The 14,815-nt window shown below is 31.0% G+C and overlaps 1 protein-coding gene and 1 long non-coding RNA gene across 4 annotated transcripts in view; one reads left to right on the top strand and one right to left on the bottom strand.

The window, feature by feature from the left end:
• Positions 1–14,815, top strand: part of LOC143246496 (uncharacterized) — a 71,542-nt gene that overhangs the window by 54,076 nt on the left and 2,651 nt on the right. The window contains exon 3 of the long non-coding RNA XR_013025996.1: positions 8,757–8,884. This is a non-coding gene — a long non-coding RNA (uncharacterized LOC143246496). The remainder of the gene's footprint in view (positions 1–8,756; positions 8,885–14,815) is intronic.
• Positions 4,241–14,815, bottom strand: part of LOC143246490 (solute carrier family 23 member 2-like) — a 16,021-nt gene continuing 5,446 nt past the window's right edge. For all 3 annotated transcript variants that reach the window (XM_076493304.1, XM_076493305.1, XM_076493306.1), the window contains 9 exons: positions 14,196–14,353; positions 12,503–12,653; positions 11,053–11,234; positions 9,550–9,670; positions 8,754–8,895; positions 8,179–8,432; positions 7,698–7,971; positions 7,262–7,357; positions 4,241–5,596 (listed from right to left, as the gene is read on the bottom strand). In XM_076493304.1, coding sequence (XP_076349419.1) covers positions 5,340–5,596; positions 7,262–7,357; positions 7,698–7,971; positions 8,179–8,432; positions 8,754–8,895; positions 9,550–9,670; positions 11,053–11,234; positions 12,503–12,653; positions 14,196–14,353 — 1,635 coding nt within the window. In that variant the 3' untranslated portion in view covers positions 4,241–5,339. The remainder of the gene's footprint in view (positions 5,597–7,261; positions 7,358–7,697; positions 7,972–8,178; positions 8,433–8,753; positions 8,896–9,549; positions 9,671–11,052; positions 11,235–12,502; positions 12,654–14,195; positions 14,354–14,815) is intronic.

The following is a 14,815-nucleotide window of genomic DNA, read 5'->3' as shown; positions in this document are numbered from 1 at the left end:
AGTAACGTAATTTCCAAGTTGCAGAATTGTTAATATCATAAAGAGAAGAAACAAAGACCCCTTCTATTACGTCGGCCGAACAGAATACATGTATCATACCACAACTGCATAGCGTTGTATAAAAACATACTTTGAAACAAACGATATATGCACCTTGCCCGTCAGAGTTAAGTGTACATAAGTGTAATTGTGGTTTAAATTCATATTTCTTTAATTTCTGAAGTCGAATCTCTATTTAATTTAAAATTTTTTAATACACTTGTATGATACGAGAAGGGAATGATGCTCCTGAGGTTGAATGTTTCATGTAACTTCCTGATATATTAAGTTATATGAAGAAGTGTTAGAACCAAACTAAAAATTAGATTTCAGGTTTCTTCCAAAGAACAATTGAAGGTAAATCACAGGTGAAACATCAGAATTTTATTAATTTTTATATTTAGAACAACAGATAATAAGTGGAAGTGCTTGAGTTTATGAAACAGTTAATATTTTGTGGGTCTTCTTTTTGCTTTCCTAATTGCATACATTTAACTAAATGTTTATGTTACATTCCCATAAACTTAATTTGGAAGTAATTTTTGATTTGTCAAGTTTTGATATATGAAATCCAGATCTGTTCTGTGGGGGCCATTGCATCATTTAAATGACTCCAGCAACTTCTTTCTTGTCTAAGAAATTTCTGAATATCTACACAGGAGTTATCTACGCTAGCTGTTCCTAACTTCGTAGTGTAATAGTAAAAGAACACCAACTAGTCTTCACCACTCACCGCCAACTCTTGGGCTACTGTTTTACCAACGAATAGTAGGATTGACTGCACATTATGACGTCCCCACGGATGAAAAGGCGAGCATGTTTGTTGGGATGGGGGTTCGAATTCGCGATCTTGAGATAACAAGTCGAGCGCCCAAGCAGACTGGTCATGCCGATTATTTGTTTGTTTTTGAATTTCACGCAAAGCTACAAGAGGGCTATCTGAGCTAGCCGTCCCTAGTTTAGCAGTGGAAGACTAGAGGGAAGGCAACTAGTCATCACCACCTAACTCTTTGGCTACTTTATACGAACGAATAGTGGGATTGACCGTCACATTATAGCTCCCCAACGGGTAAACGCGCGAGCATGTTCGGTGTAATGGGGATTTGAATCCGCGACACTCACATTAAGATTCGAGCACCTTAACCACCTGGCCATACCATACCTAGAAAACATCGATAAAATATGAGAAAAATTTAAGCAAACATTACTCTGTATTGATTACCCTTAAAATATAAGTTCATGATGGCTGTTATAAGTGAGGTATCTCAACAAGTTGTCTGAGAGACGATAACATTTCTAAAGAAATATTTGTACATTTTATTTGTATCATATAATTCAATATTTTATACTTCTATAATTTGTATGAGTTTTAATTTGTACGCGAGGGGTATTTGTAAACTAAAAACAAGTTTATATGTCGCTTTTCACTTTTGGTTCATAAACTTTTTCTGGATTTTCTTTTACTGCTGTGTTTGGTTTGTTCTACATATGAATATATATACATAAGCAAGTTTATATAAAATTTGTGATTATATTAAAATTATAATTTAATAACAGAAGTATATCCCACACTTGTATTTATAAGGCAGGGTTCTATGCAATTCTTTTGGAGACATGATATTCAATACAAATATCTTGCTCTTCACTTTTGTAAACCGATGTCTAGGTAAACCTTAGATTTATTAGTTAATTTCTAAGTATTAAAATAACCCTGATCACGTAATTCTATTTTTTGGTTTGTTCATTGTATCAATATTCAATGCTTTATGAAAACCTTTAAGTTTTAATTTACCAGAAAAAGTACAAAGGGTTCTGGAGGAGTAATCTATTTTTAACATTTGCACTGATATATAATAGTGTGTTGTCGGTAAATCAGTAAGTACACCCTAAAATGACACCAAATAAACGACGCTTAAAATTGCTTAAAACTGTCATGAGGACAATAAATATGCAAATGCCACTAATCACGAGAATAATTATCACAAAATGTAAGTTACCATACGGCGTGTCATATGAATCTCGAAAGCAAGAAATAAAAATAATTTTCTCATGAAACTGACCAATTCCGATGACCCTGCGAAAGTACATCTAATTTTAAAAATATGCCTTAAACTTTTGTTGAAGGCTTTATGGTATTAAAACAAAGAAAAAGCAAACAAATCAACAAACAAATGTTCTAGAGTAACTAATGATGACATGTAATATATTTCACAAGGTTCTCAGCTGTATTTACAGACTGCTTAATTAGTAATATCGACACTATGCTGACACAAAGTATCTGGATTCGCAAAGTTAACTGATACGTGTTGTTTTTAATATGTGTAAAAAATATTCGTAGATATAATAATTTTCACTTTTCTAATAATTTACATTCGCTGGTCTTTAAATAAGACATCCATAGTCGTATTTTGTTTGTTCCAAAATATAACTTACTCGAACGAAATGAGACAAAACAAATGAGGTAGTTAACGTATTTTTTTATAAACTAATCATGTTTACTGCCACAACAACTTTTAACTTGAACTCTGTGTCCAATTATTTAATACCACAATTAATTTGTAGAAACTCTTTAGAAAACTACGTGAGATAGCAACGCAGTTCGTAAGTTAATAAATTAACAATATTAGAGGGAATAAAAATTCATATATAAACTGCATGTATGAGATACCTACTTAATGTTAAGACATCAAACCTTATGTTAGACAAAGAAGGAAACAACAAAAATGTTTGATCTCAGCAAATAAATTTGTCACCAGTAGAAGTTGTACTTTGAAATTTATTTTTCTTTCAAAAGATGATAAACCTCATGTTTAATATTACGTGACTGAAATATAAAGACGTAATTAATTTATTAACATTTACTTTTACTCTCCATGTGATGTGTGATCTCGACTTCTGTTTAATAGAGTTGCAATTTGATTTTTTTTTTTTTTGCGAAATAGTTGTAAGAAAGACATTTTCAGTGAAGTTCTAAAAAGTTGTTTCTAAAAGCAGTTACTAACTATCGCTCAGCAATTTTCAACAAAATATCTATGGTATAAATACCTCTTGACGGCTGGTATGGGTATTAACATTTATACTAATAAAGCAGAGAACAACGTTCTGACCTTCTTAGATCATCTTCAGGTTAACTGTCTTCGGTAATGCATAAAGGTAATTCAAAATACAGTTTATTTAGATATAAATAACGTTATGATCGAATATATCAATGACACATGAAATTAATAACTCAATTCGCTATCATAGTGCAATTTGTAAGCACTTTGATTTCTTTCTTCACATGTTAAAGTCTCTGGGGCAAATGAAGTATCTTGACTCTTATTTTCAGTTTGTTTTTTGGAGAATGTGCTGTCTTTATTTGTAACACTTGCTCGATTGCTTAGTTTTATTGTATTTTAATTGGCGAGGAAAGTAGTGTTCGAAAATGATATTTACTCTGAAGTTGTTCCTTAAAATTATTTTTTACATGCACTCATAAAACATTTACAGATGCGCAGCTTTCAGTGTATTTTAATTTGCCAGTAAAGTAGTTTTACAACGAAGATATGCAGTTAGTCCAATATAACAATCTTCTATCACTATTTCTAAATATTTCAGTTGTGTTTTTTCACATTTTCAATGTTTTAGAACGGACTTACTTAAAACATAATCTTAAATACTTTGATAAACCTCTCTTCCTTGCTTGTGATTAGAAAAAACAAACAAACAACAAAAATACATCATTGAAAAGTTTTGAGGTTATTAAATGTTTGATAAAAAGAATATTTTCTGTATTATCTCTTTTCCTGAAAGTACATAAGCTTAATGTATTATGAAATATATCTGAAATTCATTAGTTCCTTTGAAGTCATAATCATTTGTTTAAAACTGTCCCTTCCCCTAAATATCTTTTTTTAGTATTGTGACAATAGTGTTGGCCATTTATTTTTAGATGGTAAAAAAAATTACATGATTTATTTCAGAATAATTATTGTACTGTAAAACGTGTGAATTATTAGAAAATCTTGCAAGGCATACTTGTGACTTCAGTTTGGTTATGATGTTTTATGACTAACACTTTGATATTTATGTTTGTAAATAATATACTTATTAATATAGAAATAATAAGTTTTAAAACGTTTTATAATTTTTGTTAATAAGGTCAAGTTCGTAGAGGCCTGAATATATCTTAAATATAAGATATTATAGAATGACATAATCCTTTATTTAAACTAAAATATTTTATTTTTGCAAAAGTTTAATTTATTGAATGAATTATATTTAAATTTGTTTATTTCACTATTTTTCATCTATTTAGTTCTTACATCATAACACTATTATTGCTGCCTGATATCACTAAATGAAGCACTCTAGATGTTGGTAGTAAATACCCATATATTAACGGCCGTAGTCATGTAGTTATTCACATGAACCACTTCTACCTTCTTTATTGCTTTAAATGATCTCCAATGTTCACTTTAAATTACATTAAAAATAAGTGCAAATGGTTTCAAATGTTTTTCTATTTAAACTAACGTAAGATAATGAACTACACTGTCACTCCCATTATTGCGGCTACATATGCTGACAAAGGTCTTAACATTTTTTAAAATCAGAATCCCTTTATTTAACGAAACATGAAGACATGTATAGTACTTAATGATCAAATTAGTTATATTCAATCGTGTAGATCAGTTTATATTTAAATTTATTAATATGATCAAAGTAAACCACATTCAAAACAATATTATAAAGCAAAAATTATCTAAGTAAAATGATTAGATTTATAGTTCCGATTTTCAAGTATTAAACCCAAAATTTATAATGAGTTGTTAGAGTTTAAAAGATAGCTGTATATCGTGATTATACTAAAAACGATCAAAATGTCATGCAATAGTAACAGATATAAAGTTTGTCTTGGAAGCAGAAAATCATTCATTAGGTTTTGTTACACGTGGTGTGAAACTGGTGACAGAGAGTTAAATCTTTCAAAGGTTTTATAGGAATATATCAAATAATATGAAATAACCTCAATTATGTCTTTTCATTTTGCTTTTCGTGTTGTTTTATGAAGGTAAAATTAAAGTCGTCTTTATTCCATAGAAGATATTTAGTGAGTAATTATTGTGTTTTGTTTGAGTCTTGTGTGTGAACAACATATCAAATCATAGAAGAAACCCAAACTAATACACACTTATGGTGACATTTCTGCAAATATTGAAAGTGAAGAGACGATCACGGCATGTTTTTACTTTCAACAGTTCTTGTTGCAACTGTTATAAATTATAAAAGGATGATAACGTTTTTTGTACTTTCGACAATCAGTCGATGTTACGATTACAATTGATTTGAGGTATAATTTTTTTAAACAATGATCTTACACTACCAAATAAACTATCCTGATCGTATGTTGGACTAATAGGAATGTACTTGAAAATTTTATATCTTTTAATTAGGTTCATGCCGAATGGGAGGTCATAGGTTGAAGGTGACGACAATGTCATCTGATCACCTTCAGACCCATTATGTTCAAGGCCTTGCTCTCTCCATTTCATAAGTCCTCTTTCTTCGTCTGTTCCTGAAATTCATACATTCTCATTATATATTTTTAGATTTGAGAGTAATTTAAATGTGTTATTTGTTTTCATTGATGTATTTGAAAAGATGTTTATTGATTTATGTCTAATATTACATTTATTTTTAAAAGACATAATATTTTCTCCTATTTTTCATATGTAGGTTGTGAATATTAAACACACGATATATAGGTCGTTCTATAGATTTGACACTTGGTAACAAAAAAGAACGAAACAGACTTTTTTTAGATTCTATATCTGTCGTCAGTACAAATACGACATAATAGACGATAAATAGAAATATGGAGGAAAATTAGTTTCTTATATGAAAGAGGTTATTTTAACTTTTAATTTTCCTTATTATTATGTACAAAGCTATACAATAAACTGTCTACAGTGTGTCTACTAAACATATTAAAACCTGATTTTTAGCTCTATTAACTATCAGACTTAGTGTTGAGTCTTTGGGCCTTTTAAGTTCTATTTTACTGTAACATAAAATGAATATTATGTGAAACAACGGTGAAGAAGATTCTTAAAGATTTTTAAACACTTTTGTTGATGTTTTCAAAGAATATATTTTCAATGAAAAAAATATAAGAAGCAAAATTACTGTTAGCGATAACTACTATTTGTAGAACAATATATTAAACAATACGAAACAACGAGTAAAACACACAGTATTCCATAGTACAAACTTTTATAAGGAATGATTCTAAATTGTCTAATGTCAAATTAAAGAAGGAATCAGTTATAAGTTATTGTTTTGTTTCAGTGATCGTTATGTGATGTTCACTTCTGTATTCCACCAGTGAGGATTTCATTCTTATTCTGGACCATAAATACAAATTACAGAACCTTCAATTAGTACTGATGTGTATTCCTATCATTATTTTTTTGTTCATGTGTTACAATCTCCCTTTGGTTGATGTCTTCTCAAGTTGGAGTATGATCGATGATTTTCGCCGTGTTAACATCTATTTATATAAAGCCCCCCAGAGGTTTATACAAATCTAAGTTGCTAAAACTCCTGATTTGATACTCATAACAACTACTACATAGAAGGCCCATTATGTACCTTAGTGATTAACATCAGCAACGGAAACAAATTTCTAGACAATGATAATATGTTTATACATATTTAATCATAGTGGATTCTCAGTTGATGTGTTATCTGTTTAGGCTTTCTAAATTGCAGATATTTTTAACGTTTCCAAGACGTTTCGTTTCTGCAGCCATTGTGGTCGTTCTTATTGTAATATTAAAAGGAATTAATCCCCCCTGTGGGACTTGGAGGGAGTGTGTATTTCTTATAGCAAAGCTGCATCGAGCTATCTGCTGAGTCCACCCAGAGTAATCAAACCCCTGATATTAACATTCTAAATCCGTAAACCTACCACTGTACTAGATGGGAAACCAGCTAAAATGGAACTAGATTAATCAATTGTCATGAATTGTAAGTCATGTTACAAATGGAAGCTTTTTTTTTTAAAGTTATGCAGAATAAAATTGTAATGTTTTATACAGCTAGTATAAACTAATACTAATAAAAATAACTGATTATTTTGAGGCTTAATATAATATAAACCCCTAACATAATATTTTAACTGAGTTACATATCACATTGTTTGGTTTATTCATGAGCTCTCGACAAAATTATCCCTTACCTGGTATAGAATTGTCTAACAGAAACGCAATGAGTCCACCAACAAATACACTGGTGTTCAAAAGAACTGTAATGAGTTGGTTTGCTACGTCATTTCCTAAACGAAACAAAATAAATAATTTAAAAATAAGTTACATTAAGGTTTACCAATCTGTTGTAACTTAAAGAATATTTTATAAACTGGTGATCTGGTTCTCTAATATTTAGATAACTCTCAACCATCTTTTAATGTTATAATAATCTTCCATTTGGTGTGACACAAAACACTATCATAAATTGGATTGGATTTATCCAATTTCACATTGGATACTCTATGTTTTGTAATTTGTGTAATATTCAACAGGCTGTATTATCTAACAGATGATTTTAGAAACAATTTCATATCGTTAAAGAAATTTCTTTCACCAAACTCCAATCACATTAATAAGTGTACCTACCTACATCAATAATACCAGGATGCCCACTAAACCACTTTGGAATGGTAATCCCCATAAATAAAGAAATTCCAAGGATAAAAATATTTCTCGATGAGTGAAGGTCGATAAATTGGACGTTGGATAGTCCAGCTCCCGTAACCAATGCAAACATAACACATATGATTCCACCAATAATGGGCTCAGGAATTATGTTTAATAAAGCTCCAAACTTCCCCAGAACTGCAAAAATCATCATGGTGACAGCACCATATTGAATAACCCGACGACTAGCCACCTATCAGTGTGAAAATCAAACAAATGAAAAAATGAACAGAGTTTTAAGATTCTAAAATATCTCCCGTTACAACATATACACACATAAAATATCAGCAGTTATGTTATACATACATATATCACAATAATAGAATAAATTTAAGCAATTAACAGTCATATACAAAATTGAAATACAAATCTACTTTGGAAGGGCAGCACATGGGTATACTTTGGTTATCCCGATTGCTCCAATATTTTGACTATAAGAAGTCATTCCACATCCAGATCCCCAAATTCCAGAGATGATACAGGAAATTCCTTCTGCAAATATTCCACGATTTATTGCGCTAGGTGGAGGAGTAGGTGCACAAGCTAGTCGCGCGCATGCGTAGTAATCTCCTATTGATTCCAATACCGATGCTAATATTCCTGCAAACATTCCCAAAATAGCACTGATGGTGACTGTTGGTAAACCCCACTGTCCTGTATGACCAAAATAAAAATATAAATTGTTTACCCTTTTTTGAAATGTAACATTCTTAAAATACATATCGACTGCTTTAATAAAACACATGTACAGTAGAACATAAAACTTATACTTCTTTCACATTGTCACTTTTTATTAGTATAATATTGATTTCAACGTAATATATGATTAGAAAGAATTTAAACAAATTAGTTTCATTATAACTGAACGAATAACAAGGTTGTATATTGAAGGAATTGAGCAACGGATAATTTCATAAATTCCCAACGTAAATAAAAAAAATCTAAATTTGAATGGTTATATTTATAACTACTTACCAGGATAAGGAAATCTAAACCAAGGACTGGAGTTCATCGTCTGTACACGAAGATCAGTTCTGGCTGAGTTAGTTGGTCCCAGAGCATCTGCAGCAGTTAGTATGAAGCAAATAACCCACGCAGTAACTACTGTAAGTATGACCTGCAAGTAGTCTTGGAGTTACTTCTTATTCATTATTAAGATTACATCGCTCACCATTATACATTTGTTGTATTTTTACTTTTAGTATTAATCTCTCAAATAAACCATAAAGCATTATATTAGCATTTAAATTTATGCCAGTTGATATTGGTGTAGATAGAAGATTAGGAACAATACCTACTGAATGTGTAAAAAATGAAATAGTTGACATTTAATAGGAGGCTGGCATGAACTCTTTAGTACGTAGTAAAACTAATTTCAAATTTACAGTTTTTTATAATACAAATACGTGATACATCAAAATTTAATAAATTTAAAGTTATTTAATTTCAAATGTTGCTTTAATACTTTTTTTCCTACATCAACTACAAATTTTTGTATCTTTCCCTTGTGGCACGTGTTTCATGATACGATTGTTGTGTTTTCCACCTGTTTTATCGCGCGACCTAAGAACAGTAACAATCGTCTATGTTTAGGTTCATTTTCTTAAAGGTTTTTTTTTGGGGGAGGAATCTTGCAACAAAACATTTCTAAGTAACTCTTAGTTATTTGGATAATGTTTCTTTTTTGACAATACTATTTATAATTGAGGCTTTAGTGTGTTTTTATATAAAACTGAAATGTGTGTTAACCGTGTTTTAAGCCTATACTTACTGGAAAAAGCTTGAAAACTGGCAGTTTTTCGATCTTCCATCCTCTTTCTCTACTGTAGCTACATCCAGGAATATTAATATTTTCGAGGTACTGAGAGAAGAGCACAAGAAGTAAAATTGTTCTGAAAACAAACAACAAGATACAGTTATCTTAATGAAGTGTTGTTGGAACACTGAATACTAAACTAGAAAAACTACTTACTGTAACGTATTTTATATGATTGTTTAACAGCAATAATAATAATTGTTTAATATAAGTTTGATTTTAGCAATTAATACTGTGATTATTAACCCTATGTGTTAATGATTATCTATAATCTTAGGGAAAAATCTTCAAAACAGTATTTGCCTTGATTGTCTGTATGTCGTTTTTTAGAGAGAAATTTCTATTTTTCTGGTGATTATAAAACAACATTTCGTACGTGAAATACGTTTTGTGGTCTTTTATATGTATGGCGTCTGGAGCATCTTATTTCAACGATCAGCCTTCATATTGTTATTCCACTTTCCCTGATGGTTTTCGGTTTTGGAATCAGACAGATTGAGCATTGCTTCTTTATACAGTGCTGATATCATGCTCTGCTGTAACATTCACACAAAAAATATGGGAACTTTGTTTGAACGGTTTCTTGACCCAGCAACATTCAAATATTTTTTATTATCCACAATGTTTCCATCCATGTTCCTTGTACTTCACCTTATAAAAAAGTTCGACATTTTCATGTTTCTCTCAACTGAATCAGAAGTAAGAACAGAAGCATATATGTTACCATTGTATAGGAAAACACCTTTTAGATTTCTTTTGGTGGAATTAATTAACAGTCGCCACTCACTTAGATCATAGAGTGCAGCTCCTAACATTGGTATTAATTCAGCAATATTGTTGCAGTTAAGAAGTGAGCCTTCCTGCGAAAAGAATGGTATAATCGGTTTCTCACGAATTCTGTACCTGCAAACGTATATCCATAGAGAAAGTAAGTTATTAGCCAGAAGTTTGGACTCCAGAATCTCTAAAGGCCCAAATCTCTCGTGAAATCACTAACATTACCAGATATTTCAAGTTGAACAGCGTCCCTATCAACATTTCTATGGACATCGGTTTCAGAATCACATGAAACTGTAAGAAGAGTCTCTGATGGAGAACGAATAGGTCCATCAACATCACTTGTTGGCCTTAAAGCAGAATGAAGATTCGGATGAGAAATTTCCTTTATATCTCGAGTGTTGTAGACTTGAACGATACTTCATCAAAGATAGCAGTCATTACTGTGGTTTTTAGGGTCACACCAGACCACTGGAATTCCGAAAAGTATTAGCTTCTAAAAAGATCGACCATTTATACTTATTACTAGAATACTCTCATGATTTACTTATTACAATTTAATGTTATCACACTTCATGTTTCATTTGTTTACTAAGTCTTAAATATACAATAACAGATAAAATAAAATTAAAATACATAAACTATTAATAAGAAAAAAGTCCATTGTAGTATAAGACTTACATAATTGCTATTCCCCAGTTCTTACTAGCTGTAGAAGCTGCTTCTTCAAAGAGTGAAAGTCCTATCAACGAGATGGTAGGAACGATAACTAATGGTGTTAACCACTGAAGTATTATTCCTATTACGCCTGAAAATCCAATAACTATTTCAAAGATTGATGCCGCAGTGATAGCGCCTTGTATCTAGAAAAATATATGAAAAACGATATTTTAATATCTGCAAAGATATATTATAGTTCATTTCATATAAGTAATTAGTGAAGTGTCTCTCAGGTTTATTTTAGGAATTATTCGAAAATCTAAAAAAAAAATAATTAGACGTTTTCTCTCTCTGAAAAGGAAATCCTAATTTTATCAAAAAATAACTGCATGATCAACGTGATTAATTTTCGTGTTTTCTAATGTAAGTGCTTGTAACAACTTCATTTAATAAAAAAAATCTCAAATCCATATTTAAATCTGGGTTTAAATCCGTCACAGAGACTTAAACAGGATTTTTATTTCATTATTTAATAGACTGCTTAATTATTTCACTGATATATAAAAAATATATAAAAATATAGAATGTGACGAATTTAGAGCTTTACATTTTGCTTTGTTTGTTTCGTTTGAATTTCTACCAAAGTTATGTGCACTAGATTTCATAAATTTAATTTTGAAAGACGAGGGAAGACCGATATTCATCACCACCCACTGAAAACCCTTGGGATACTCTTTTATCTACGAATAGTGGGATTCATTGCCACATTATAATAATCAAACGGCTGAAGGAACCAGCATGTTTGGTGAAAGTCGGATTCAAACCTGCATCCCTCAGATTGCGAGTCACGCTCCCTAACCACGTAGCCATACCAGGCCATTACTTATTGAATTTAAAGCGAATAACGGAATTACTGGTATACATTTACTTTTACATTTATGACTGTTTCACCTCAGTGCATGTTACATATATTGTTAAATATGTAATGCGAATAACCTGTATTGTCACTAATTTTTTAAAAGATTCTCGATCATAAGAATCAACACTGTACGACATGTAAATATAAAATACTAGTGATTGTCAATAGTACTGCCCGCCGAATTTTTGACAGTATCGCCTAATGATTAAAAAAATGAATATAATAATATATTATTTTAGTGATAAGTTTTCTTACGTTAACGCATAGCGTAAAAATAAAAACCTGCGACTTACTAATGAAATTAAAGTATGTAATGCTGAACTACTTCTTATTACAACAATAATAAATTGTACTAATTTCTCCAAATCTCTGTCGTTAACACTAACATTCTTATTAACTTCCAGGTGTACTCATTCAGTAGCAGATCAAAAATAAATAATTTAGGATTTCGTGACAGTAATTGTTTTTTCGTTTTCGTTAATTAATAAACTCTTTATTTCTTATGTTGGATACAAAATATTTCAAAAAACCTGTTTTGATATAATTTCTCACCTCTCTCATTCGGAGTTGCCAGATTTCCTGTAGCTCTTCCTCTGTAGCCGACAACATTTCTTCTTCACTGGGACACTTCCACTGACTTAAACTCAAAATAGCAAATATCGGAGCGAGAAAGACAGAAGACGGGCCTTGAATTATCGGAAGTCTATTAAAAAACACTGAGTAAGGTTTTACGTATAAATACTAAATCAGTTCTGTTTATAATTGCACAGAAAGTTCAAGCGACTATAAACAATATCAAAACTATCTTTAACATATGTATATTTATAGAAAAAGATCTGAAACAGGTGCAGGGTTCTATATAAAACTATATTTTTTCTATTAACCTATCACCAGACAGCTTCTTTCATATACACAGTTTGTAAACGTTACATCAAAAAGGTTTTCAAATTTCAACAGTTTATCTACTTATGTTTTATCAAATGACATTGGGTATTGCAAGTAACCATGTAGCGTAGTTTATAGAATGTGACGAATTTAGAGCTTTACATTTTGCTTTGTTTGTTTCGTTTGAATTTCTCCCAAAGTTATAAAAAATTCCGTGTCCAAAGCTCTCTATTCTTCCTTGTTTCTCACCATATTCCATCTAGAGTAGATGGTAGGATCTTAACGTTTCTTTAAGCAATCCGAAAACGTGGAAATTCATAGACGGCACGTTACCCGTCTTTATATATATGTCTTCGTAAGGAATATCTTTAACGTTCTTTTAATTTTCTTACACAAGCACCTCTTATATTTCATTGGTTTTCTAAAACACTTATTGTGTTTGTTACTAATTAGTAAACCTCTCGCCAATACATTTTCAATAATTTTGTTTTTTATTTGGGATGAAGTTCAAAGCTACACATCAGGTTATCTGTGCTGTACCTACCATTTGTAACGAAACCTGATTTATAGCGGTGCGAATACACATATATACCGCTGTGCCACTTGGAGGTTCTTGACTGAAAAATTGAACTATTGGAATAGACCACTGCTCCACTTTCAACATTTGAGCTGTCTATTTCCAGTTCGATATTGAGCTCGATTGGCAGTCTGAGGGTCGTGGGTTCGAATCTTCGTCAAATCAAATATACTCCTCCATTCAGCTATAGGTGCGCTATAAGGTAACGGACAATTCCACTATTCGTTGATAAAAAAGTAGCTCAATAATCTGCAAATGGTGGTAATGACTAGGTGCCTCCGCTCACACTTTTAAAATAGAGACCCTTAGCGAAGATGGCCATTGTGCAGCTTTGCGAGATATTCCAAATAAATAAACAAAAACTTTATCAAGGTCATCAACAGAAGATAATATTCCCATCTTATTAATTCCAGATCCTTAAACCGAAAATAATTGAATAAACTAAACGTATAAATATCTACGTTGCAAATGTCTCTGATAAACAATGGACTTTGTCAGGGGACTGCACATAAAGGTTAAAGTAAATTAAATAAAACTTTATTGTAACATAACACATTCTGTAGCATAAAATAACTATATTTCATTAGAAAGTATTGGCCGGATTCCTCTCATTTATATATTTGAACATAAGTTAATAAATAGTGTTGTGATATAATTTCGCGATTCAACACGACAGTGTAAGTACATAACAAGGACATCATTCCATAATACTACAGTTTTATGATATTTCAAATCTCTCAAACTTTATGCCTATAAAGTTAGATATATGACTTAGACTCTTACCTTGTACCGAATATTGACTGGATTAGGGTTCCTAAGCCTGATACAAAAAATAATGTTGATGTTATGTAGCCTCTAGCAGGGTCAGATTCTGGGATGCAGAGCTTTGGTGTGACTAAGTAAGAATATGCCACAGTCGACCCGAACATCATCAGATATTGCTATTATTACAAAACCAATAAACACCGTTTCTTATTCATATTTCAATGAAATACTACTTCAGAACCGTTCTTAGGAATAGAGAAAAGTGTAAGGTACTTTAATTAAACTCTAGTGAAGAGAACTACACTATTTTTATGTTGGTGTTTCAACATCATGTAACAATAAACAAACTAATTTATATATATTATAATTAAAATGGCAACTGTTACGTTGGTTTTGTGCATTATAATGTTAACTGATACAGTTTAACCATCTTTCAGTAGCTCAAGAAATATAATAATAATCAGTTACACTGGTATAAGATATTACGTTAAGCCTATTATATTTTATAAAATTGCATTCTTAATATAGACCTTTATGGATTATTACAAACTAGGTGAGTACATAAGAACATTATTTCAATCCCATATCCACAGTCGACCATCCTTTGATTGAACGAAACTCGTAATCTTCAACAAATA

The sequence above is a fragment of the Tachypleus tridentatus genome, chromosome 3 (assembly GCF_004210375.1).
Source record: "Tachypleus tridentatus isolate NWPU-2018 chromosome 3, ASM421037v1, whole genome shotgun sequence".
NCBI lineage: Eukaryota > Metazoa > Arthropoda > Merostomata > Xiphosura > Limulidae > Tachypleus > Tachypleus tridentatus.
Note: the sequence above shows the minus strand (reverse complement) of the source record. Positions and strands in the feature narration are given on the sequence as shown.